This window comes from Vulpes lagopus, chromosome 2 (assembly GCF_018345385.1).
Source record: "Vulpes lagopus strain Blue_001 chromosome 2, ASM1834538v1, whole genome shotgun sequence".
NCBI lineage: Eukaryota > Metazoa > Chordata > Mammalia > Carnivora > Canidae > Vulpes > Vulpes lagopus.
In genome coordinates, this window is record NC_054825.1 from 42,193,242 (window position 1) to 42,218,880 (window position 25,639).

The window sequence follows — 25,639 nt, forward strand, 5'->3', positions numbered from 1 at the left end:
AATAAGTAAACAAATAAATATTGGTCATAACAAAGTATGTCTGCATTTATACCTGAATACTATAAAATTTGTTCTCTACATCAAAAATGTCAAGTCCTTATTTCTAGCCTGTGCAAAAAGATTTTTTTCCTCCTCTTTCCAAGGAGAAGTGCCTTGCCTTTGAAGACACTCCTAACAGCATGGAGAGAGCCCTTGCAGATGGCATGCAGGTGATCAAGGTTCCAGATAGAAATCTGTATCAACAGTTGACGTCAAAAGCTGCCCTGGTGCTGGATTCCCTACAAGAATTCCAGTCCAAGCTGTTTGGTTTGCCACCCTCTGAGTGAACAGTGCACCACACCTCTCTGAGTGCCATGGCCACTGCACCCACTCTGGTGACCCATGCCACCCAGGAAATCACCACATGAGGAGTCCTTGCAGCCCACATGGTTGGCCTTCTCATCCCATGGGCTTGGTCTACTCCAGCTAGTGCTGACAAATCACAGACATAGCTGAGAGACAGAAAAGCAGAAACAGTCCAGAACAAAGATCAAAACTCTCATTTGCATAATCATATACAGTATGTGAATGATCATACAATGTCATTATATTTGAAGAATCAAGTAACAGTCATATACAGCAAATATACATACATGGTTGTATAAATTCTTGTGCATGTATGCATATATATGTATTTATACATACACATATATATGTAAAATACTTCCTTTTCCAAAACAAAGTGAAATTCTATTCGTGTTCTTTTCCTTTTTAGTTTTTCTCAACCATGGCTGGAAAATGAAAATGTGTGTGTGTACACATGTATATAAGCTTATAATATGTATGAATATATTTATTTAAATACTTACTATACTACTTCATTCTTTTAAGTATCGGCTTTAATGTGCCATAGCGATTGATAAAAGAGATGGTAACTGTATTTGGTTTGCAATCTGAGAAGAAAAGCCATGTCATAGATGAGCCCTGAGAAATTATCCTCTTTCTTAGCAAAACTGAGTACTTCAGAATCTCTGAAGGCTCAGAATCTCTCTATGGACTGCTATGCAAATACAAATTTGGAGCCATTTATCTTTTCGGTGTGAACAACTGTAGCTTATATCTTACATCTAGGCATATGTCCACGTTTGAGGATATTTTCTACTTCAAAAAAAACAACTCCTTCCCCTCAAAATTTATTTTTCTAATATAGTCTTTGGTACAAATGTAATTTGAATTCAGAATGCATAGTTGTATGACTGAGAGACTCAGCACATTTTTGGAATAATTTACCAGACATTACACTTTGGCAATGGATCCCTTTCAGTAGATTTACTCAGCCTTTTGTGATGGGAAAACTGAAAAATCTTTGAACATGGGAAAGACATAATCAGAGGATGTACCCTGTCTGCTGGTCTGTCACTGATTATTTGAGCTAATTTTCAACTGTGAGTTATAGGAAAATTATGGTGATGTATGCTCTTGTGAGGAGGGTTGGTCATCTGCTGATGGTTGCCTCTGACCGTTGAAGAGTTTTGTATCTGTTCAACAAATTCATTTCAGCATTACTGATCACCTGTGTATGGGTCTATTTGAATTTTTCTTTAAACTGGTTATAACATCTTACTGGATCCCTCACCAATTAATTGAGTTGAATAAAATCTTTGAATCAGTGCAAAAAGAAAAAAATGTCAAGTCTTAAAAGAGTCTTATGGATAAGACTTTGTACTGAAGAAGGTCTAAAATAGTTTATAATTATCAGTACAGTCTATGTGTTAACCTTTCTTCCGATCCTGAAAATGGTAGCTAAATTAGGGTTTACCACACAGAGGTCAAAGCTAAGTAATTAAAGTATCCAATGATACTGCCCAATAAATGACAGGTGTTCCTTGTTGCAAGCATAAAGACTGCCCAGTTCCGTAAGGCTACATACACTGGTTCAAACACAATCCTTTTTTAAGTGGAAGGGAAGGAGTATATTATTATGAAACCCAATTAGCAAAGAATAGATAATAATCTGTCCAAAGCAAAACTGTATGACTGCTATGCACTAATGAAAACACGGATTACCATATATACAATTACACTGTCTTTTGGCAATCAGACTTCATTATTCCACAATGCAATAATAAACCATGTACTACTGGGTCAGAAACTAGTAGGTCTTACTCCTTGTTGGATACTCAGCAATAGCTCAGAGCCTAGGATATAACAGGTGCTCAATAATTGCTTGCCAAATAAAATTCTACCTGAACAGCTTCATCACGTGCTTGTTTTTCTTCCTGTCTTCGCTGACGTTCTTCCTGTAACTCATTAAGCCTCTGCTCATATTCCTTCAATTTTGATAAGACATCATGGCGCTTATTCTGGGCTTCAAGGGTATTTATGAAGGCAATTTCGTTTACCTTCAATAAAAACAAAGAAAGTATCAAATCAAGTTGATTCTAAGACACACCACAAAAATAAGAAACCTAACAGCAATTTTTGTATAGTAATATAAACCACTAGTAAAGCATGAAACAAAAACTGAATATAGGTCTTTTCCTTTAATATTTATTGTTTCAAAAATGGATAGTAATCCAGTGTATATAAGAAATCTACATGGGACTCCTGGGTGGCTCAGCAGTTGGGCACCTGCTTTCAGCTCAGGTCATGATCCTGGGATCCAGGATCAAGTGCCACATCAGGCTCCCTGTGAGAAGCCTGCTTCTCTCTCTATGTCTTGCCTCTTTCTCTCTCGGTCTGTGTCTCTCATGAATAAATAAATAAATCTTAAAAAAAAAAATCTACAAGCCTTAGTAAGAAATGATTTAAGGGGATCCCTGGGTGGCTCAGAGGTTTGACACCTGCCTTTGGCCCAGGGCCTGATCCTGGAGTCCCGGGATTGAGTCCTGCATCGGGCTCCCTGCATGGAGCCTGCTTCTCCCTCTGCCTGTCTCTCTGCCTGTCTCTCTCTCTCTCTCTGTCTATCATGAATGAATGAATGAATGAATGAATGAATGAATAAATAATATAAAAAAATTTTTAAAAATGATTTAAAATACCTGCCACTAAAGTATTTTTAAGTCAAGAAAAGATTGATTCTTACAAAAACATCTCATAAAGTTCTACTTAACTCATCATAATCTGCAATTATATAAATTACATTAAAATTTAAATAGGTATATAGATGTTATTCTAATGAGTTTGGGATAACAAAACTTAAAACAAGCAACAAATCATTTTTCTTCGACACATACTAAATGAGTGACAATTAGGAACAAAGTAGTGAACTATCTACAGCATCCTCAACTTCACATGTAATGATACTTACCAAGTTTTGCCAGAAAGTATAGTTTATCCAAGTAAAGTTTAGCTAAAGCTGGAAAAAGTCAGTTAAGATCAAATTTCTCATTTTTGAAAACCAGAGGGAAGGCATGCTATAGTGAAAATGGTAGAGTAAAACAGGAAAGTAAACACTGGGACTGACTCTGACAGAAGTTCAGATTCCAGGAATCCATGCTGGATGTAATAAGACCTACCACTAGAAATGTTAAAAGTCTCAGACAAGAGAGTTTGAAAATAGTTCTAATAAGGATTTCCCTGCCACATGGACACTTTTTAAAGTAGGATAATAACACAAGTATCCTTCAAACTATACTGAAAGTAGAAGACAAATAGCTGTACTCAAGGAAAACAAATCATACTATATCAGGCCTCACATGTTAAGCATAATAAAAAATGAAAGAAAAAACAATAGGAATTAATGCTCTAGACAAAATAAGTAAAGTTAAGAGGGAAGAGTGTGCAAAAGTTGGGTAAAATTTCAAATTGTCATGTTGGTCAAGGGATACAAAGTTTCAATTATGAAAGATGAATACATTTTAGAGATGTACAGCATGGTGATGACACTTAACAATACTTGAAATTTGCTAATAAGATAGATCTTCAATTTTCTCAGCACATATGCAATTTGTGTCCATAAATGGTAATTAAGTAGAGGTGATAGTTATGTTAATTGGCTGGGCTGTGATCATTCTACAGTGTATACATGTATTAATGTATCATACTTTAAACCTTAATATATATAATTTTGATGTGTCAATGAGATCTCATTGTTAATGAGATCTCAATTAATCAATCAATAAGCAGTTAACAGGAAAATTAAAAAAAAAAAACCAATTTGGAAGAAAATATAAACCAAGAAACACCAGAAAACTTCCTCAGCAAACTTTGTAATATAAAAGAAGTTAACAAAAACCTGAATTTAAAGGTGCAAAATAATGATTAAAAAAAAACAATAAAAGATTAGTAAACTAAGGAAACATTATCAAGTAACCAAGTATCACTATCACTGAGTTAGAAAAAGCATGGAGCAAATAAAGGCAGCAAAAAATCAAGTCACTGAGAGAGCTAAGTCTTTCAACAAATTAATGCAGAACTTGAATATTTATGTGTAAGTAATAAGCTCTGAATATAATGAACATATCAAGTTAGCCAAATATAAGAATAACATATATAGTTAAGAAAGACAAGAGGCATCTGAGTGATTCAGTCAGTTAAGTGTCAGTTAAGCATCGGACTCTTGGTTTTGGTCATGATCTTAGAGTCATGGAATCAAGCCCTGCCTCAGGCTCCATAATCCATGATCAGCACAGAGTCTGCTTGATCCTCTCCCCCCTCCCTGCCCTTCTTCCTCCACCCCCACCCCACTGGCTCATGTGCACACTCAAATAGATAAGATAGACAAAATCTTTGGGTAAAAAAAGACAAAGGAAAATATTCCAACATGTAATATGGATAAATTTCCATTATAAAAAAAAAACTGAAAATTGAAAGAGCTCATGTTATTTCATGAGAAAATGTTCAGAAGATGAATACCAAGAATATCCTTATTAAATCTTATTAAATTACAAAACACTAAGGAAGAGGAATAATTTTTTACACTTCTAAGCAGTAAATGCAAATCACCTACAAGAAGGAGAGGGGGAAAAACCAATGTGGCCTCAGGCTTCTCCCCAGAGGTAATTAATGCTCAAAGAAAATAAAGCCTACAAAATTTTGAAGGAAAAACATTATGAACCCTGAATCTTATCTCTAGTCAAAATGTATTCAGATAAAAATGCCACAGCCTTAGACACAGAAGGACTCAAGGATTAGAGCATATATAAGCTCTTATTGAAAAAAGTCCCTTGTTAATAAAATCCAGCCAACCACAGACAAGTCAAAACAACTCATAAATGGAAAATTAGTAAAGCTGTGAGTTATTTATATACAGAAGGAAAACTATACAAAGGAATTTATAGTTTCAGAGCAAAGTATAATGTTATCTACCTTAACAATGTAAAAATAATAAAACTATGAATAATTTTTGGGAGGAGACTAGGATGATGGAAAGAAATAGTAGTTTCCTTTGTGAGAAAGAAACATTACAAAATTCTCTCAATTTTACTGTTATTTTACTTCCATCTCTTAAAATGGATATAAAATAGAGCTTAATACTTCTTATTCATAAGTATCATTTACAGTATAATTTCATTTTTTTAAAGTTACCTATTCTTGCAATCTGAACGTTAATCTAGAGAGATGTTGGGACAGTATTGACCATCTACGTGGTGGCTATTTCTGAGGGTGGAATTTTGAGTTGCCCTTACTATATTGCTTCAATTCTTTAAAATGAAAATAAACTATTTTTATAATAATGATATGGCTACTACTCTTAATATAAAATTAAAATCGACTGTAATTATGAGTAGATGTTACAACTGAAAATGATTCAATGACACCATTAAGAAACAGAAAATGAAGGCCAATTTTACACTATTATAGACGAAGATCCAAGATAAAATTGGGTCCTGAATAACTCAGACTACACTAAGAGTCACTATCACCTAAACAGTCAATGACTTATTTTCAACCATCAATGTACCCAAAAAAGAAGGAAGGAATTTGAAATGACTATTAATTTACTCCATGAATTCACAAATGTATGAGAAAAAAAAATTCTTGATTATATAACAGGACTGAAATGAATATAGTTGGTCTCAAGGGAATTAAACTTCTAGTAGAACTTAAATACATTTTTTAAAGCCAGAAAAAAATGACTGGATTATTAGTACTCTTGGATTAGTAATAATACAACAAAAACACATTTATGAAAAATTAAGAAGCAAAATATAAATAAGATGTACCATTTTACAGTTCTATCATTTCACAAAATATTTTCAGTATCCTGAAGATGGCACTGACTGCTTCAGAACATGCATATGCAAATTTAATCCTTTCATCAAAATTTTTGAGAAGTAGTTAAGGTTATTCCTAATTTTAAAATGAACCAAAAAATAGGGTAAATGGTAAAATAACATCTAAGGCTGTTCAGCTACTAACTGCTTGAATAAAGTCCTGAATCCAAGTTTATCCAACTCCAAAGACTTCAATCTTCATCATGACAAAACATTACTTTTGAAGAAGAAACAATTATTTGATGAACGTAGAACCAAAGCTCCTGATCCTAAGAATCACCTGGAAGACTTATAAAAAATTAAGTTCCTCAGGCCCCACTCCAGCTTACTGAAAGACTCTGCAGAGAAAACCCTTAGAAATCAGAGGACTGTTAAGGTCAGGCAACATCGAAAAATACCGATGTGTGACAAAACCTAAGACAAGAGGTTCTGTCTCATAAATTATATTTGGGTATGAAAGTATATGACAATATTTCATGTAAACTTTTTAGATTTTATGTAATTATACTAAGAACAATTCAATCACAACATTTTTAAATGAATGAGAGAACAAGAATATCTTCTAGATCATGTATTTTCTTTATAAACAGATTTGAAAATGGAATTTCAAAAAAAAAAAAAGAAAATGGAATTTCACAGATTTTTTAAAAGAAGCGATAAAAATTAAGAGAATGGACAGCATAGCAATTGGTAGCATGGTTTTAAGGCAATGTTTCATATTTTCAAGAATTTTAGTATGGACTGTTGATTCAGTTTATCTTGATTACTAAGAATTTAAAATTACAAATGACAGCTCATACCCTCAGAAAAAGACACCCAGCAGTTGACCATTCACCTTGATAAAGAGTATTTAAACTGTAGTTTGAGTTAATATGCTTATAACAGCCACCATGGCTTAATAGAATTATAATGAATGTAAATATATTAAGCGATTTGACAAATCAAAATTCATATAACTCTTATGAAAGAAAGACTAAAAAATGAGAATATTAAACCAAATCACAGTAGTAAAAGCAGAGACTATGGAAACACAAAGACCTGAATTTTAATTCTGTGTGACCATCAACAATCTACCTTCAGATTGCTCCTCTAGAAGATAAAGATAATAATAATGCACAGTTCAGAACTTCCACTTCCAGCCACGATGGGAGTAACCGGATCCAGATAAACCCTCCCACCTTAAACAACGAAAAATTAGGCAAATACATAAAACCTGAAATTCAATTAATGTAATACAGCAAGTATCAAGAGAACAAAAAACTAAAACCACATTATTTTGTAACAGATGCAGAAAAGCATTTGACAAAATCCAACATCCCTTTGTGATAAAAGCACACAACAAAATAGGAATAAAAAGGAACTTCCTGATGAAAGGCACCTATAAAAACCTACACCTAACATCATACTTTATGATGAAAGACTAAATACCTCCCCTAAAGACTGGGAACAAGACAAGGATGTCATGTCCATGTTTAGCACTTCTATTCAACATTGTATTTCAGGTTCTACATAAAGCAAGAAAAACAAATCAAAGACATCCAGGTTGGAAAAGAAGTAAACCTATATCTATTTGCAGATAACGTGATCTTGTATATAGAAAACCCTGAAGAATCCACTAAAAAGCTATTAGAACTAAAAACCCAGTTCAACCAAGGTTGCAAGAGACAAGACCAACTGCATTTCTGCGCACTAGCAATAAACAATCTGAAAATAAAATTAAGAAAACAATTCCAATTTACAACCATGTCTACAAGAGTATACACTTAGGAATAAATTTAAGTAAGGTGAAAGATTTTTGAACACTGAAAACTTCAAAGCACTAGATATACATATTCATCAATGGAACAGGATATTATAACAGTAATCAAGATAAAGTGGTATTGGCGTAAAAATAAGCACAGAGACAAATGAAACAGATGGTCAAAAACAGACCCATACATATATGGAAAATAGCTTTTCAACAAGGGTACTAAGGCAATTCAATATAAAAACGATAATGTTTTCAACAATTGCTACTTGACCACCAGATATTCCCTACCAAAAAAAAAAAAAAAAAAAAAATGAACCTCAACCCTACCTCACACCATATACAAAATTTAACTCAAAAGGAAAAAAAAAAATTTAACTCAAAAGGAATACACACCTCATTGTAAAATTTAAAACTCCTATCAAAAAATTAAGAGAAAATCTTAGTAACCTTAAATTTAGGTAAAGATTTTTTAAATAGGACACAAAAAAACACAGGTATAGAAAAAAAGAAGTTAATATATTGGGCATTTAAAAGGAAAAGGCAATCCAAGGACTGTGAGGCATATTTGCAAAACACAGATCTTAATATCTAAAATACATGAAGTCTTCTAAGAAATCTTCATTTGTGACAACATGGATGAAACTGGAGGGCAATATGCTAAATCAAATGAGCCAGACAAAGAAAGACAAATGCTGCATGGTATGATTTTAGATTTGGGGGGGGAAAAAAAGGTGAACTCATAAAAATATAGAGAAGAAAAGTGGCTGCCAGGAGCTGAGGGTGGAAAAAGAAACAGGGAGAAGTTGGAAAAAGCGCATGAACTTTGAGTGATAAGATGAATAAGTTCTGAAGATATAATGTATAACATGGTGAAGACAGTTGATAACACTGTATTGTATAATTGAAATATCCTAAGAGAATAAAACTTAAACATTCTCTCTCTCACAGACACACACACACACACAAAGTAAGTATGTGAGGTAATGGATGTGTTATTTAACTTGATGAGGGGAATGTATATGTTTCATGTTCTATTCTTTATAAAACTTGCTATTTGCCATTTATAGCTCAGCAAAGCTAAAAAAAAGAATTTAATAATAAAACAATAACCTTAATAAATGAACATAATGTTTGAACATACATTTTACCAAACAAGAGATAAAGATATTAAATAAGCACATGAAAAGATGTTCAAAAATGAAAAATAAAACCAAATGTGATACTGTAGACACATCCTAAAATGGAGTGGCTAAAATTACAATGTGTAACCATGTCAAATGTTGGTGAGAATGTGGTCAATTAGAACTCTCATCCACTGTGGCTAAGAATATCCAATACCACAAGTATCCCTTGCTTTCCAAAAGTTCTCATTATACCACTTTGCTTTTATGGGAGACCTACATTAGTACTTGTTTTCACTAACCAAAAGAAATCCACAAAAGATCTCTGCTTTATGAAAAAAGGCAAAAAAAAAAAAAAATCAAAAACCGTGTTCAGTGTTTGTTTTACAGTGAGTCATTACAGGATTATTAGCACACCCCGAACAGCACCAGCGGCCCCACCAAACTCCTTCTCCAGGAACTACACTCAGCGTCTTAGCATTAAGCCATCATAGTTTTGAATTGTGTTTTGAGCATCTATGCTTTATCTCAATTTACTTTGTGCTTCCATTAGCAAGATGCATTCTAATGTATCAGAAAAACCTAAAAGAGGTTATTTTGGGGGTCTGGAAATGCTAACAATGTTTTCCATATACATTAATAGTAATTGCATCTTTATGTCATTCCAGATTACAAAAGGTTTCATAGGAACACTCTACTTTCAGATGGGGGGGGGGGGGGGGATCAATATAATTACCACTTTGGAAAACTGTTTCTTTGAAAGTTAAATATGAACCTATCATGAGGCTCTACTACTCATTCTTAGGTATTTACCCAAGACAATGAAAGCACACATCTGCACAAAGACTTGCACATGATGGTTCACAGCAGCTAGATCTATAATGGCCAAAAACAAGAAAGTAAAACAAATACCTATCAACAGGTGACTGGATTAACAAATTATGGTATTTCTATACAAAGATATACTTTTCAGCAATGAAAAGGAACCAAGATACACAACAGTATGGATGACATTCAAAATAACTATGTTGAGTGAAAGATGCCAGAGGAAGAGAATAGATACTGTATGATTCCATTCATATAAAATTCTAGAAAATGCTAACATCTACAGTGACAAAGAGCAGATCAGCAACTGCACAGTAACAGAGTTGGAAGAAGGAATGAATAGAAAAAGAAGCACAAGCAAACTTCTGAGGGTGATGGAACTGTTTATTATCTTCATTGTGCTGAAGGTTTCAGGAATATATACATGTCAAAACTCATCAAATTGATGTTTTACATATGTGCTATTTATTGTCTGTCAATTTTACCTCAAAAAATTGTAAAAAATTAATATACATCTCATAGGATTATTCTAAGTATACGATATTGCACCTAATAAGGTTTAAGTGAGCCTGTTATTCTAACACAGAATAATTACTTCATAAATATCAGCTTCTTATATTAACAAATGAAAAAAGTCCTTGGGTAACTAATGCGACATTCAAAGCACCTAAGATATACCTTAGCTTCTTCCTCTTGTGCTTTTTTAACAATTGCTTGTAATTGCACCTCTCGTTTAAATTCAGCATGAAGTAATTTCTCTTCCATCATCCTGCGTCGTTGATCTAATAATTCTTCCTTCCACTTCCGGACATCCTTCTCCTACACAGAGTGAGATCATCACACATAGTAATTTAACAAATAAACAGCTTAGGAATTATAAAGTCTAGAACCTAGAAAAATCTAAAGGAGCATGATTTATGATTAAGAACACAGACCAGGGGGGATCCCTGGGTGGCGCAGTGGTTTAGCACCTGCCTTTGGCCCAGGATGCGATCCTGGAGACCAGGGATCAAGTCCCACATCGGGCTCCCTGCATGGAGCCTGCTTCTTCCTCTGCCTGTGTCTCTGCCTCTCTCTCTATCATGAATAAATAAAATCTTTAAAAAAAAAAAAAAAAGAACACAGACCAGGAGCCAGACTACTTGAGTTCATAATCTACCTTGGTCACTTGCTAGCTATAATCAAAAGCTGGCTCAACATGAGTGGGAATAAAACTAACATTTCAGTTGAATTTTAGCTACATAATTATGTGTTTAACCATCTAAAAAAGTATGATGCAGTAACAGCACTAGATTGGAAGTTAGAGGACAGATCTTTAAAGCCCTTGCTCAGCAAATTATTGGTCATGTGACACTGGAAACTGTACTTCACCTCTCCTAGATTCAGTTTTCACACCCGTAAAATAGGATTCAGTATCTGTTCAACTCTGAGCTACAAAGAATTCTGGTTATGAAAACACATATACAAAACCATGCTGAAACAATAACTTATTATACAATTGGAAGGTAGATTTCTGATTAAAATTAATCAAAGAGGGGGCTGCTGGGTGGCTCAGTGGTTGAGCATCTGTCTTTGGCTCAAGTCATGATCCCAGGGTCCTGGGATTGAGTCCCACAGGAGGCTCCCTGGAGGGAGCCTGCTTCTCCCTCTGTCTATGTCTCTGCCTCTCTCTGTGTTTCTCATGAATAAATAAAATCTTTAAAAATATAAAAAAATTAATCAAAGAGATACTTAGATTAATGGAAAAAAAATTTTTATATTAATGGAAAAATTTAACCAAAGATCCTCTAACATATTGTAGAATTTCAAGAATTTATTATTCTGGTTGCATGAATACTTGGAGGTTATATTATATAAGAAAAAAAACTATATAATTTTAATTTGTCTTAAGGACACAATAAGGGCTTCTGGGTGGCTCAGTCAGTTAAGCATCTTCCTTCAGCTCATGCTCACTTGCCCTCTATCTCAAATAAATAAATGAAATCTTAAAAAAAAAAAAAAGACACAATAAGAGGGGAAGCTGTTAAAAAAAAAAAAAAGAGGGGAAGCTGTAGTTGTGTTACAGTATTTCCCTAAAGCGGAGAACTAAATATTAACTCTCAAAGAACTGCACAATAAGGGGTCTGTTTTTTCATTTCAATTCATTCCAAATGATTAAAATAAAAATAATGAAAATTCTTGAGACTCAGGTGAAGAGAAAAATCAGATTTCCTTCTTTTCTCAGTCAACTTTTCTGCTGTACTAAACAGAACCTTATACTACACCTCATTTTAAAAACTATTTGGGGGATCCCCGGATGGCTCAGCGGTTTAGCGCCTGCTTTTGGCCCAGGGTGCAATCCTGGAGTCCTGGGATCGAGTCCCGAGTCGGGCTCCCGGCATGGAGCCTGTTTCTCCCTCCTCCTGTGTCTCTGCCTCTCTCTCTCTATCATAAATAAATAAATAAATCTTTAAAAAAATAAAAAAATAAAAACTATTTGGGTTATTTAGTCCAACTATCTCTTCCAAACTTAAATACACATTATAAGTAATACAAATAGTGTTTAAGATTTTATTTATTTTTTTAAAGATTTTATTTATTTATTCATGACAGAGAGAGAGCTAACAGCTAACAGCATGACTGGAAACTCATGAGAGACTCTGAATAAAAATCACTAAGCAAAGCAATCCTGGTTTTCTTGCCCACAGATATTGTAAGCTAATAAATATTTGCTGTTTTAAGTGGCTAAGTTTTGAGGTCATTTGTTATATAGCACACATAACTAATACAGTCCATGCCTATATCTGCCATATTAAAGTAACAATGACTATATAACAAGTAACAGCCATTCTAACACTATACTGTTATACTTGCCACATTTAATCATCATATGAAGTCAATAGTTATATCTGTGATTTTACAAATAAAGAAACTGAAATGCACTATTGTTGAATAACTTGCCCAGGGTATCATGTAAAACCAAGGTTTGACCACTAGTTAGTCATTTCCAGACCCCATGTTCTTTCCACTATATCACTGTTCAGAAGCGGCACTATTCTAAATACTCTAAGACTCTCTTCTATAAATTCAATTAATGCCCCACTGTTTCAAACCTGATAATCTGAGGCTCAAAACTATCCTAACTCATCCTACACTGTCCACAAGACTCCCCAAAGAAATGCCCCCCGCCATGAAAACGGCAAAAGACAAAGCACAGCTTCAATAATCCATGCGAATTCTGCAAGTATCAAATTACTATCTAATTTAGAAACGTCAATTTTTTTTCTTTTTTGCAGGTAACCCTCTGTAATTCCATAGGTAGAAATGCTTTGGCTTCCAAGAAAATGTAATTATTTTTATAGTTGCACTAGCTTCTCTTACACCAAAAAAAAAAAGTCAAGTTAAAAATCAGCCCATCAATTTAAGGCTATCAGAATTTCTAAATATTAAACTCACCCTTTCTAATAATTTCTGAAGCTTTAATGTTTTCTCTTCACGTAACTTTTCCCTTAGCTGCTGTGCTTTCATTTGTTTTTCTTCATGTTTCTTCTTAGATTCTGCAATTGTTCTATTAACACAAACAAATGGACAGAAGACACAAATGTTTACATGATAAAGCCAAAAATATTTTCTTTAGTCTTAAACATTTTTAAAATAAATATAAAAAGTATACAAAGCTAATTTTGGACTAACATTTCAGGAAAACTGTCACTTTTCAATGTATCTGTAACTATCCTGAGTAATGTGCCGTACAATGTTGTGCAGCAACTCCACTTAATAGTCAGGAGTCGGGGCAGCCTGGGTGGCTCAGCAGTTTAGCGCCACCTTCACCCCAGGGCCAGATCCTGGAGACCCGGGATCGAGTTCCGCATCAGGCTCCCTGCATGGAGCCTGCTTCTCCCTCTGCCTGTGTCTCTGCCTCTCTTTCTCCCTCTCTGTGTGTCTGTTATGAACAAATAAATAAAATCTTAAAAAAAAAAAATAGGAGTAACTAGCTTCCCTCCTGTGAAACATTTCAAATTAATTTTCAAAGGCCAGACCTTTTACGAGATGGTGAGGAAAGTTTTTCATGCATGTGAATTCCATGGCCTGGAGGTCTAGCAGGTTCCTCTTCTACAATATCCCCCCATGATGTATTTTGGCGCCAAGTTTCACGAGCTGCCCAGAAAAAAAGAAAACTACTATAACTTTTTAACCACACAGTTCTATAAAACCAACATTTGAGAACAGACTTTTAAAAGGCATTAGCATTCCCCTCCAAATTATTTATTTTACACATAAACTATAATAATTTACCCTAAATCTCTCTAGCTACACATACAATGCCGCGTGCATACACACACACACACAAATACCTTCATAATCTGCAAGGACATCATTCCAGTCCATAGACATACCACAGAAAGATACACTCCCACTTCCCATGCTGGCCTAAAATGTAATAAGGAAAAGTGAAAAACAAATATTAAACACAATTATAATCTTAAAAAATGAACTGCAGATGAAATTTTCCTACCTATTACTAATACATTTAAAAGCTCAAAACCAGAAAAAAGCTATATACTTCTTATAGTTACAGTAATCACCAAGTTAAAATACTATAGTATATACATTTTAAGAGGAAGATAAACCTACTTGTCATTAACAGCAAAGACAAATCAAGTAAGTTTAAAAGAAACATATTGGCCTCATACTATTACCATGTAACTCTGCCATATTCATGAGAAGAGCTCAAAATTATTCTCTGGGCATTAAAATTTCACAGAAAAATATTCAAAACATTTATAGTTACTTTCATTCTCAAAGAAGTCCCTCATAAAAAAATATACAAAAAAAAGAAGTGCCTCTTATCAAATATATATATATCCTGAGTGCTTATTGATTGTAAAGCACACATCATTTGTTTTTTTTTTTTTACATATTTTTTTCATTGGAGTTCAATTTGCCAACATATAGCATAACACCCAGTGCTCATCCCATCAAGTGCCCCCTCAGTTCCCATCACCCGGTCACCCCCACCCCCGCCCTCCTCCCTTCCACCACCCCTTGTTCGTTTCCCAGAGTTAGGTGTCTCTCATGTTCTGTCTCCCTTTCTGATATTTCCCACTCATTCGTTTGCTTTTTCTAGCAGAAAGAAAAAAGTAAACTATTTTAGATTCTATTTCAATCTCTGCAATTACAATCTTAGTAACGTTGAGTTCTTACTTTTTCCAAGATTCAATTTATCTATTTTTAAAGTGGGAATAACAACTTCCAACTTGTCAACTGTACTATACATAAAAACACCGTGTAGGGGATCCCTGGGTGGCGCAGCGGTTTGGCGCCTGCCTTTGGCCCAGGGCGCGATCCTGGAGACCCGGGATTGAATCCCACGTTGGGCTCCCGGTGCCTGGAGCCTGCTTCTCCCTCTGCCTATGTCTCTGCCTTGTCTCTGCCACTCTCTCTCTGTATGACTATCATAAATAAATAATAAAAAAAGTTAAAAAAAAAAAAAAAAACACCGTGTAATGGTAAAGTGCTAAAAAAAAAAAAGATTTCCTATTGTTTTTGTATGAATTCTAAGTCCTCCTGGCCCTAAGAATTTTATTTCTAGATGTAATTTTTGAACAAGCATGTTAAAAATTCTAAGCGTTCACAGAAAGAACCCAAGGTGTCAGTGAAGTAGACTCATCCCTAAGCTCATCTATTCCCATAAACACAACTAGATAACTAACAAATCATTCCCCCAGAAATCAGCCTGAAAACTGACAGGACAAACTCTACAACTAAAGGGAGAGAAGAGGTCACAATGAAGAAGGTAGGAAGCACAGAGATGTGGTTTAGAAGAGAAATGGATCAGATCTTGGGTACCTCTGCAGAGGGGAGGGAGCCCAGGTCATGGGGAAAGGGAAGAGATGAACACACAAGGAATGTACAAGAACATTTCCCCAAAGCCATTGGCTTGGAAAATGAATTTTGTGTTTTTGCAACCAGCAAGGCTTTAAAGCTTAGGGTTCTAAAAGTCCGCAGGCTTGGCTAGCATGGAGCCCAGAGGGCACAGCCCTGCTCCGGAAAGAAGGTAGACAAACAACAGCAAAACAGTGCTCTGAACAAACACCTGGGGCACACAGTGGGGAGTGATTCACTATTCTAGGAGTATGTCCCTGAGAGGCAGTGTTCACACAAAGATGCCTCTTTGAGAACAAAGGAGCTAGGATAGAGCCATTTCTCTTTCCCACCCCTCAAGATAAACAAAGAGCCATCTCAGGCAGCAGTTCACCCCAACACTGGCTATAATTTGCTTACACCAAGCAAGTCCCACACCCCTACACTCTAGCAGAACTGTACTTTTTAGTCAACCTTGCCTCAGTCCCAGCAAAGTAGCCCCCTCCCCAAGAAGACTAGCAGAAACCCCTGGCCATATCACATCTCCTAACCAGAGAGTTCCTCAAGGCCTCAGTTCTGGTAGAGTCGGTGTCAGGTCTCAACTCACAAGCACACCAAAGCTTATATTTAGTTAAAACTCACCATATTCAGGACAGGGATCAAACACTGCCCCCAGCAGACAAGGAGAGCCTCTGCAAACAAATGGCCTGAAGGACAGAGCAGCCAAACCACAGAAGCAGGGCATAAGCAGTACACACCAGAGACACTCCCTGAAGTGCCAGATTTGGGGCACTACATCACCTCTTCTTCAGAAGGCCATTACTTTCAATAGAAGGAGACATAACTGGCTTTTCTAACACAGAAAAGAAGGCAGAGACTTAGACAAAATGCCAAGACGGAGAAATTTATCCTAAATGAAAGAACAAGATAAGGCCATGGCCAGAGAGCTAAGCAAAACAGAAATAAGTAACATAGTTGATAAGAACTTAAAACAACAATCATAAGGATACCCACTGGGCTTAAGAAGACATTGGTGAGACCCTTACAACAGAGACAAAAGAACCAATCAGAGACCAAGAATGAAATAAATGAGATTGGAAATAGACCTGATGCAATGAACAGCAGGCTGGAAGATGTAAAGGAATGAATTAGTGACCCTGAAGATAATATAATGGACAATAATGAAGCTGAACAATAGAGAAAGAATAATTAGGCAACACAAAAGATTTAGAGAATTCAGTGACTCCATCAAATGTAAAAACATTTGTGTTATAGGAGTCCCAGAAGAGAAGAGAAGGAAAGGGGGGCAGAAAATTTATTTCAAGATATAATAGCAGAAAATCCCTAATCTGAGGAAAGAAACAGGAGGCACAGAGAACTCCCATCAAAATCAACAAAAGCAGGACAAGACATATTGTAATTAAATTTGCAAAATATAGTTATCACTATATTATATAAGTGATATAAGAAAAAATTTTTAAAGCAGCAAGGCAAAAGAAGTCCTTTACTTACAAGGGAAAACTGGTAAGACTAGCTGGAGATTTCTCAACAGAAACCGGTCAAGCCAAAAGACAGTGGCATGCATTATGCTAAACATGATAAATGAAAAAAAAAATCTGCAGCCAAGAATGCTCTATCCAACAAGGCTATATACTATTCAGAATAAACGAAGAGATAAAGAGTTTCTCGGACAAACAAAAATAGTTTTTGAGCTCATGACCACTAAACCAACCCTACAAGAATTATTAAAGGGGACTCTCTCAGTGCAAAGGAGACCAAAAGTGACACAGATAAGAAAGGATTAGAGAAAATCTCCAGAAACAACAAGTAATGAAATGGCAATAAGTATGTACCTATCAATAATTACTTTGAATGTAAGTGGACCAAACACTTCAGGTTGTCACAATGGATTAAAAAAATAATAACCATCTATATGTTGCCTACATGAGACTCATTTGAGACCTAAAGACACTTGCAGATTGCAAGTGAGGGGGTAGAAAAACATTTATATTTATATCAGACAAAAGAGACTTTTTTTCTTGTATTGTTTTTATCCTGCTTTGCTATCAGGGTAGTACTGACCTCATGAAATGATTCTGAGCATGTTCCCTCTATTCCATTATTTGTAAGATTTTGAAAAAGACTTTCATTAATATCTTTAAAAAAATATTTGGTAGAGTTCACCAATGAAAACATGTGATGTTCAGCTTTTTTGTGCTCAGAGTTTCTGATTCCCAATTCAACTTCCATTCTTGTTACTGGTCTAAGAAGACTTCCTATTTCCCGGATTCAAGATTCATGATTCAATCTTGGTAACTTGTGTGTTTTTAGGAATTCTCTGTTTGTTGGGTTTTTTCCTAAGTTATCTCATTTGTTAGTATATAACTGTTAACAGTAATCTATTATCAATTGTATTGTTTTCTATTTCCCATTTTGACTTTTGAATCTTCTTTTTTTTTTCTTAGTTAAAATAGTTAAAGCATTGCCAATTTTGTTTCTTTTTGGGGGGGGGGGAATACTAGTCATGACTTTCAATGTTATGTTATTGTTCATTCTGGTCTCTATTTTCTTTATTTGATTTTTCTTTGCTGTCTCCCTCCTCTACAAAATTTCAGCTAAGTTTCTTTTTCTAGTTCCTTGTTTCTAGTTCCTTATAACATTAAATTGTTTATTTTAACTATTTTTTAAAAGATCATTTATTTATTTGAGAGAGAGAGAGAAAGAGAGCACAAGCAGGGGAAGTGGCAGGCAGAGGGAGAGAGAGAGAAGCAGACTCCCCATGGAGCAGGGAGCCTGATATGGGACTCGATCCCAGGACCCAGGGGATCATGACCTGAGCTGAAGGCAGGTGCTTAACTGAACCACCCAGGTGCCCTATTTTTCTTAATACAAGTGTTTATAGCATAAATTTCATTCTAACATCTTGCTTTTGCTGCACAAGTTTTGGAACATTGTGTTTTCTTTTTTTTGTTTTGAGACAGATTTTGATTTGCCATTTGATTTCCTATTTGGCACACTGCTTGTTCAGTAGTGTGTTGTTTAATATTTACCCATTAGATATTTAATATTTACATGATAGATTTTCCAACTTTGTTTTATTGTTGATCTTTAGTTTTGTACCATTGTGGGTAGAAAATATACTTGGTACGATCTCAGTCTTGTTAAATTTGTAGTATATGTTATATCTCTTTTTATGTGACTTAGCCAGGGGATTCATCTTCTGTGTGTACTTAGAGAAAATGTGGTGTTCTATTTTTCTTGGAGAGATTATTTTATATCTATCTTTTAGATCACATGTTCTGAAGTATGCTTCAAGTAAAAAATGTTCTTGTTGGGAAGAAAAATACCTTTAACTGACAGTACTCATTTAAAATAAAGTATTATCAGGGGATCCCTGGGTGGCTCAGCGGTTGAGCATCTGCCTTTGGCCCAGGGGCATGATCCTGGAGTCCCAGGATCAAGTCCCGAATCGGGCTTCCTGCATGAAGGCTGCTTCTCCCTCTGCCTGTGTCTCTGCCTCTCTCTCTCTCTGTGTCTCTTATGAATAAATAAGTAAAATCTTTAAAATAAAGTATATCAGAGGTCAGCAAGGAGGGATGAAATAGGTGAAGGGGATTAAGAGTACACTTACCATGATGAGCACTGAGTAATGTAGAGAATTGTTGAATCAAATTGAACACCAATAAAAAATAAATTATTAAAAAAAAAGAATTGTTGAATCACTATATTGTACACCTAACACTAATATAATACTGAATGTTAACTACAGTGGAATTACAAAAAATAAAATAAAATATTAAATTTAAAAAATTAAAAAATTAAAGCTCACAGAAAAATCACTGTCGTTGTCAGTTTCAATATTAATATCATTGTTTTCCTCTGCTTCAATTTCTCTGGTTAACTGCTCCTCTTCAGCAATGGCACTGGCAATGGCTTCTTCGTTAGCCTTTTCTAGACGATCTGCTAGCTCTTCTTTTTTGGCAAGAACTTCTGCCATTGACTATAAAGTTAAAAACAAACACACAAAAGAATCATCAGTTGATTGGAAAGTTAAGTAATCATTTCTTTCTTCATTTGTTAATGATATATAACAGTATACAAAGAATAACACTGATCTGGAATTACAAAACATGGGGTTCACTATAAGTTCAACCACTTGCTACCTGTGTGACTTGAAAACTTCTTAAAACCAAAAGCCTATTTTGTATTCCATAAATAGTACAATAATCTATGACTTACCTTCTTTATCAGACTACTGTGTATGGGAAACTGTAAAGTTATACAAATAACAGGTATTATTAATATCAAAGTATGAATTTAGTTTGAGTGCCAAAATTCAAGACAATTGTAGAGAAAATATCTTTAAAACAGAAGAAAAATACTATAAATGGAACACAGAAAGATTTTATTCTGAAATGGTGATATTATTTTCTGAGCATATGTAACATATATATCACTTAAAAACATGCATTAGAAAAAATACAAATAATATGCATCTAAATCATTAATAAATCCATATGATAAGCTAAAAATATGTATTAGAAACTCTAAACACTAAAATAACAAAACAAAGAATTGTGACTAATAAGCTAACAAAGGAGATAAATTAGAATTATCAAACATAATTAATCCAAAAGAAGGGAGAAAGAGAAGATAAAGGGGGTGAAGTAAAGATGAGTCAAAGAGAAAACAAATACTAAGATGGAATATTTATATGAACTATATCAATAATCAATAGTTTAGACCAGAATAGTCTAAATACCTCAATTAATAGAGATTGTCAAACTGGATAAAAAGCAAGACCCAAACATTATGCTGCCCAAAAGAAACTTAACTGAAATCTCAGATTACAAACAGATTACAAATGAAAGTGCTACAATGCTAACACCAATCAAAAGAAAACTAAAGTATTAATATCAGGCACAGATTTCAGAGCAAAAGTATCAAGAGAGATTAAAAAAAAAAAGGTCATTTCATAATGATAAAAGGGTTCTTTTGTCAAAAAGACAAAACAAACCTAAACATGTATGGACTTAATAACAGGGCTTCAAAATACATGAAGCAAAAATGGATTGAACTACAAAAGTAAATAAATTTAATGGGAATGGAAAACAGTGCTGCCATTTTAGAAAATAGTCTAATAATTCCTCAAAAAGTTTAAACATAAAGTTACCATATGACCCAACAATTCCACTCTTTGATATTTACCCCAGAGAAATGAAACCAAATATCCACACAAAAACATATACAAATATTTAAAGCAGCATTATTTATAACAGCCAGAAAATGGAGACGGTCCAAATGTCCATCAACTGAAGAATGGATAACATGTGGCATATTCATACAATGGAATATTATCTGGCCACAAAAGGGAATGAAGTACTGAGTCTTAAAAACATCATGCCCAAGGAAAGAAGCCAGTCACAAAACACCACATGTTATATTCCATTTCCATGGAATGTTCAGAACAGACAAATCTATGAGACAGAAAGCAGATCTGTGGCTATCTAGGATTGGAAGGGTGGGATGAAGGGAGGGACTGCTGATGGGTACTGGGTTTCTTTTGTAGTAATGAAAGTGGCCTAAAATTGATCGTGATGATTGTTGTACAACTCTGTAAATATACTGAAAAATACTGAATTGTAAAATTAAAATGGGTAAACTGTGTGTTATATACATTTTATCTCAATAAAGTTGTTTAAAAAAATAAAAAGAAACAGTTTCACAGATATATTCAGAGCTTTCAATACCCCTTTCTCAACAGATAGAACATGTATAGAAAACTGGCACGGATCTAGGAGACCTGAAAAATATTATCAACAAAACTGACCTCTAGGTATTTTTGTAGAAGGAATGAAAACATATGTTCAAAACAAAGACAAACATTCATGGTGCCACTACTCATAACAGAGAAACTGAAAATGACTCAAACGTGTCCACAACTGAAGGAATCAACATACTCTGCTACATGTGTCTAACTGAATTATGACAAAAGACCACAAAAAGTATGAACTATTGGTACACACAACTACATGGATGAACCTCAAAATAATCATGCTGAGGAAAAAAAGCCAAATTTACATAAGGTTCTGAAAATGTCAATCAATATATAATGACAGCGATGACCTGGGAAGGAAATACAGGGAAGGACAGAAAAGAGGGATTGCCAAGGGAAATCTGAAAACTTCTGGAGGCAATCAGTATGTTCACTTTCTTGATCGCAGTGATATTTTTATAGATATAAACACATCAAAATTCTAACAATTTGTATATTTCAGATATGTGAAGTTCACTGAAAATCAAGTATATCTCAAGAGAGTAATTAAAATATGCAAATGCTTGAGCCCCAACTTAGAATGGAATTGGTCTGGAGAGGAGCGTAGGCACTGACTATTGTTAATGTGCAACAAAGACCTTACAACTTAAAAACAATTTAAAAATTCAAATATTAAAGTTGAATATATTTAACTTTGCAGAAAGTAAGTTCTCCCATAAACTTATTGGCTTTTTCAATTGTATCTTCCCCAGAGTACATTTCTATTCAGTCTCTGAAGACCTGAAAAGATTTTAATTAATGATTAAAACGATTCATTATTCATGTCCAACTTGTGCTATTTTCACACTGTGAAAGTCAAATAAATATCTACATAGAGTATTTTTTTAATTTCCAAATTTCATTAAAATTTGAAATTTTAGTAAATCTAAAAAAATAGATCCACTGTAGCTACATTTTATATTAGCACATTTTTACAATAGTGGCAAAAGTTGACGTTAAATAGGAAGGTTCTAAGCCATTTTCACCAAAATTTCTGTTAAATAAGAGAATTGCAGAATTTTTACCTTTAACCAGCTACATGATGATACTGTACTAAGAAAGAAAAGAAGACAGTTGTCTCATCACTGCAGAACCTAAAGAGGTACATACCTAGAGCAAACCAAAGACTTAATCTCTGCCAAGGCAAATCCAAAAACTAGTTTTTTAAAGAAAGTTCCTCAAGTACTCTAAAAACGTACTAATATTCATATTTAAAGCATAGTATATAAAGTGTGTAAATCTGATCCTTAAGTAACCAAGAGTTTTTAATATTCTACCACAAGCTATTTACATACGTGATCAAAATAAAATAGACGAAGTAAGAACTTTTAAATAATTATTTAATGCTTATTTAAGTATGGGACCTTTGTCCTCTTTCGAAATTTGATTCTCACAGAATCAATTCACAAAATAATTTAATGTGATATCTAGCTATGAAAATTAAAAATATAAAAATGACCAATATCTATCCCATACATTACGCCTAGTATTTATATGACCATAACTATATTCAACATTTAAAAATAGTCACAGTAAGAGTCAAGTTAAAATACAATTCCTTATTTTTAAAATTTAATTGTTTTTCTTGTTACTGTTACCCTTCTTTTTCCCTTAACACTTATCAAGCTTCATTTACATGTAATGTTATTATCTCTATAAGATGTGTAATTTGGTCTAACACCATCTGTTCATAACATCTTTCAGCATGATAAGGCATTAAGTTTTGAAGGAAACTATAGTATAACAGTGGCCACTTAAAAAATAAAATTTGAGTAATTTTTCTCAACAACTTTTTACATATGCCTATTTCTTTTAAAAGTTACCTTTAAGCTAGAATGACCCATTCTGGATTACTGTCACGTCTAGTATCTTAATACTCAAGTGGGAAACCAAAAGACATGAGGACAAATAAGCAGTCATCCAAAAACATAAGCCTATAATTCCAAATCAATACATTCTTAAAGATTCTGCAATAGCAATGGTAGATAAATTTCATCTTAAAGACCAACTCCACACAAATGATAGAGGCTGTCTAAAGTATAACAAGAATTTTCAAAAGTCCGGTAAGCAGCATGTCCCATCCATCAGAGTACCAGATGTTGCATAGAAGACTTTATCATTACTGGTTTAGTTTCTTAGTGCCAGACTAAAGAACATTCGATCAAATCACAAACTGAATGATTTTAGCAATAGTTATTTAACTTGGATAGTCTCATTTTTTTTCCTCTACAAAACAAGAAGAATCTTAACTGCATCAAAAGCTTGTTATAAGAATAAAATGTTAAAATGAAATAACATATAAAATGCTTTATAAAATGTAAAATAATACACAACACAATTTATTATTATTAGGGTTTATGCCCTTTTAATATATTTACTCACAATTCTGATAAGTTGTTCTTACCAAGTTAGCAGCACTCACATTTGAAATATCTGAAGGGTCCATTTCACTTTCTATCCCCGCTTTCTCTGATGAAAGCACATCATTTGCTTGCGAAGGAGGTGTGTCAGCTTGTTGAGTAACTGAAACACACTCTGTATCAATGTGAACACCAGGTATTTCAGAAGTTCCCAAAGAACTGTCTTGTAAAGTACTACTGCCAGAGTTCTTGACATCGTCCAATGTACTCACTGTGAACTAAGAAAACATTTACAGAATGAATCAGAGGTAATAGAAAATACAAACTACACCATTGTAGAAAAACTGATTATACCTACCATGAACCTATCAACTAAAGCAGTAGTTAACTGGCTGAGAGACAACTTAGTTGATTTTTTTGTTATGTTTCAAGTTTAAAAAAAGAAAAAAAAATTAAGCAGCCATGAATTTTATTTGCACACATACTATGTATGTATAGAGCACTGTCTGAAATGCTTTATGAAATTAAGCTATAGTATAATTACATTTTCTTTGAGTAAGCTGATTCTTGATGAGTACTTTACATACTTCACAAAAGAAATTCTAGTCACAAGTAGAATACTGTCTTATATTCAAATAACTAAAGGTATTTACATGGTTTTTCCAAAGTTGTCTGTCTAATATCAAATGAAGGCATTTTTCAACAAAATACACACTTTGAGGGCACTTTATTCAAAACATGACACTTGCTCTCTTTAAGTAACATTAACAAACCTGAAAGTATCTTTCACATAAAACCACATGGTACACAAAACCAATTCTCAGATCTAAAAGAGAAATACGAGAAAAAGTATAGTGTATCTGAGCATGAAGTCTCATTCATTATATAATTCCTATCTAGATTTCCATATCCTCCTCATTACCCTTTAGGAATATTTAACACATGAATAGAAATAGGAAAATTATCTAAGTCAAATAAAATACTATCTTAAGCCAAAGACATATCCATTTTTTAACATTCCATTCTATAAATAGAAACAAGTTTTTATTTTCACTTTATAACAGAGCACAGAAAGAATGCTACGTTTTCCAATTATATTCAGAGTAATGAGCTCCAAGTAGAATTAAAATCTAAAATTGTGAATTTAAAGGCCACTCACATCACTATTTAAATAAACTTTAGGTAAACATGGCAGTGGCTATAAAACTCCCAGTTTGATTAACTATTTATATAAATATTAAACTTTGTCAAATCTTATAAACTATAAAAATTCTACTATTGGTCAAAACTTAAAAACGTCTCAAAGTGTTGATTTTCATGTATTATTTAAGTTGTATCACATTGTTTACATTACTATTGACATTATCTATACATTAGTCACCATAGTTTATAATCTTCTTGGCAATATTTATATTAGCATTACTGATGTTTACAATATAGTCAACTCTGTTTATTAAAAAATCAGTATCCTGGAGGGTATTATGCTGAGTGAAATAAGTCAATCGGAGAAGGACAAACAGTGTATGTTCTCATTCATTTGGGGAATATGAATAATAGTGAAAGGGAATATAAAGGAGAGGGGAAAAGAAATGTTGGGAAATATCAGGAAGGGAGACAGAACATAAAGACTCCTAACTCGGGGAAACGAACTAGGGGTGGTGGAAGGGGAGGAGGGGGGGTGTTGGAGGGGAATGGGTGACGGGCACTGAGGTGGACACTTGACGGGA

The 25,639-nt window shown here is 34.1% G+C and overlaps 1 protein-coding gene across 6 annotated transcripts in view; it reads right to left on the reverse strand.

Moving 5' to 3' along the window:
• SCAPER (S-phase cyclin A associated protein in the ER) overlaps positions 1-25,639 on the reverse strand; it is a 422,176-nt gene that overhangs the window by 312,987 nt on the left and 83,550 nt on the right. For 5 of the 6 annotated variants that reach the window (XM_041742633.1, XM_041742635.1, XM_041742637.1 and 2 more), the window contains 7 exons: positions 23,957-24,190; positions 19,567-19,737; positions 14,228-14,303; positions 13,913-14,030; positions 13,329-13,440; positions 10,572-10,712; positions 2,226-2,381 (listed from right to left, as the gene is read on the reverse strand). In XM_041742633.1, coding sequence (XP_041598567.1) covers positions 2,226-2,381; positions 10,572-10,712; positions 13,329-13,440; positions 13,913-14,030; positions 14,228-14,303; positions 19,567-19,737; positions 23,957-24,190 — 1,008 coding nt within the window. The remainder of the gene's footprint in view (positions 1-2,225; positions 2,382-10,571; positions 10,713-13,328; positions 13,441-13,912; positions 14,031-14,227; positions 14,304-19,566; positions 19,738-23,956; positions 24,191-25,639) is intronic. The other variant, XM_041742638.1, reaches the window with a different exon arrangement.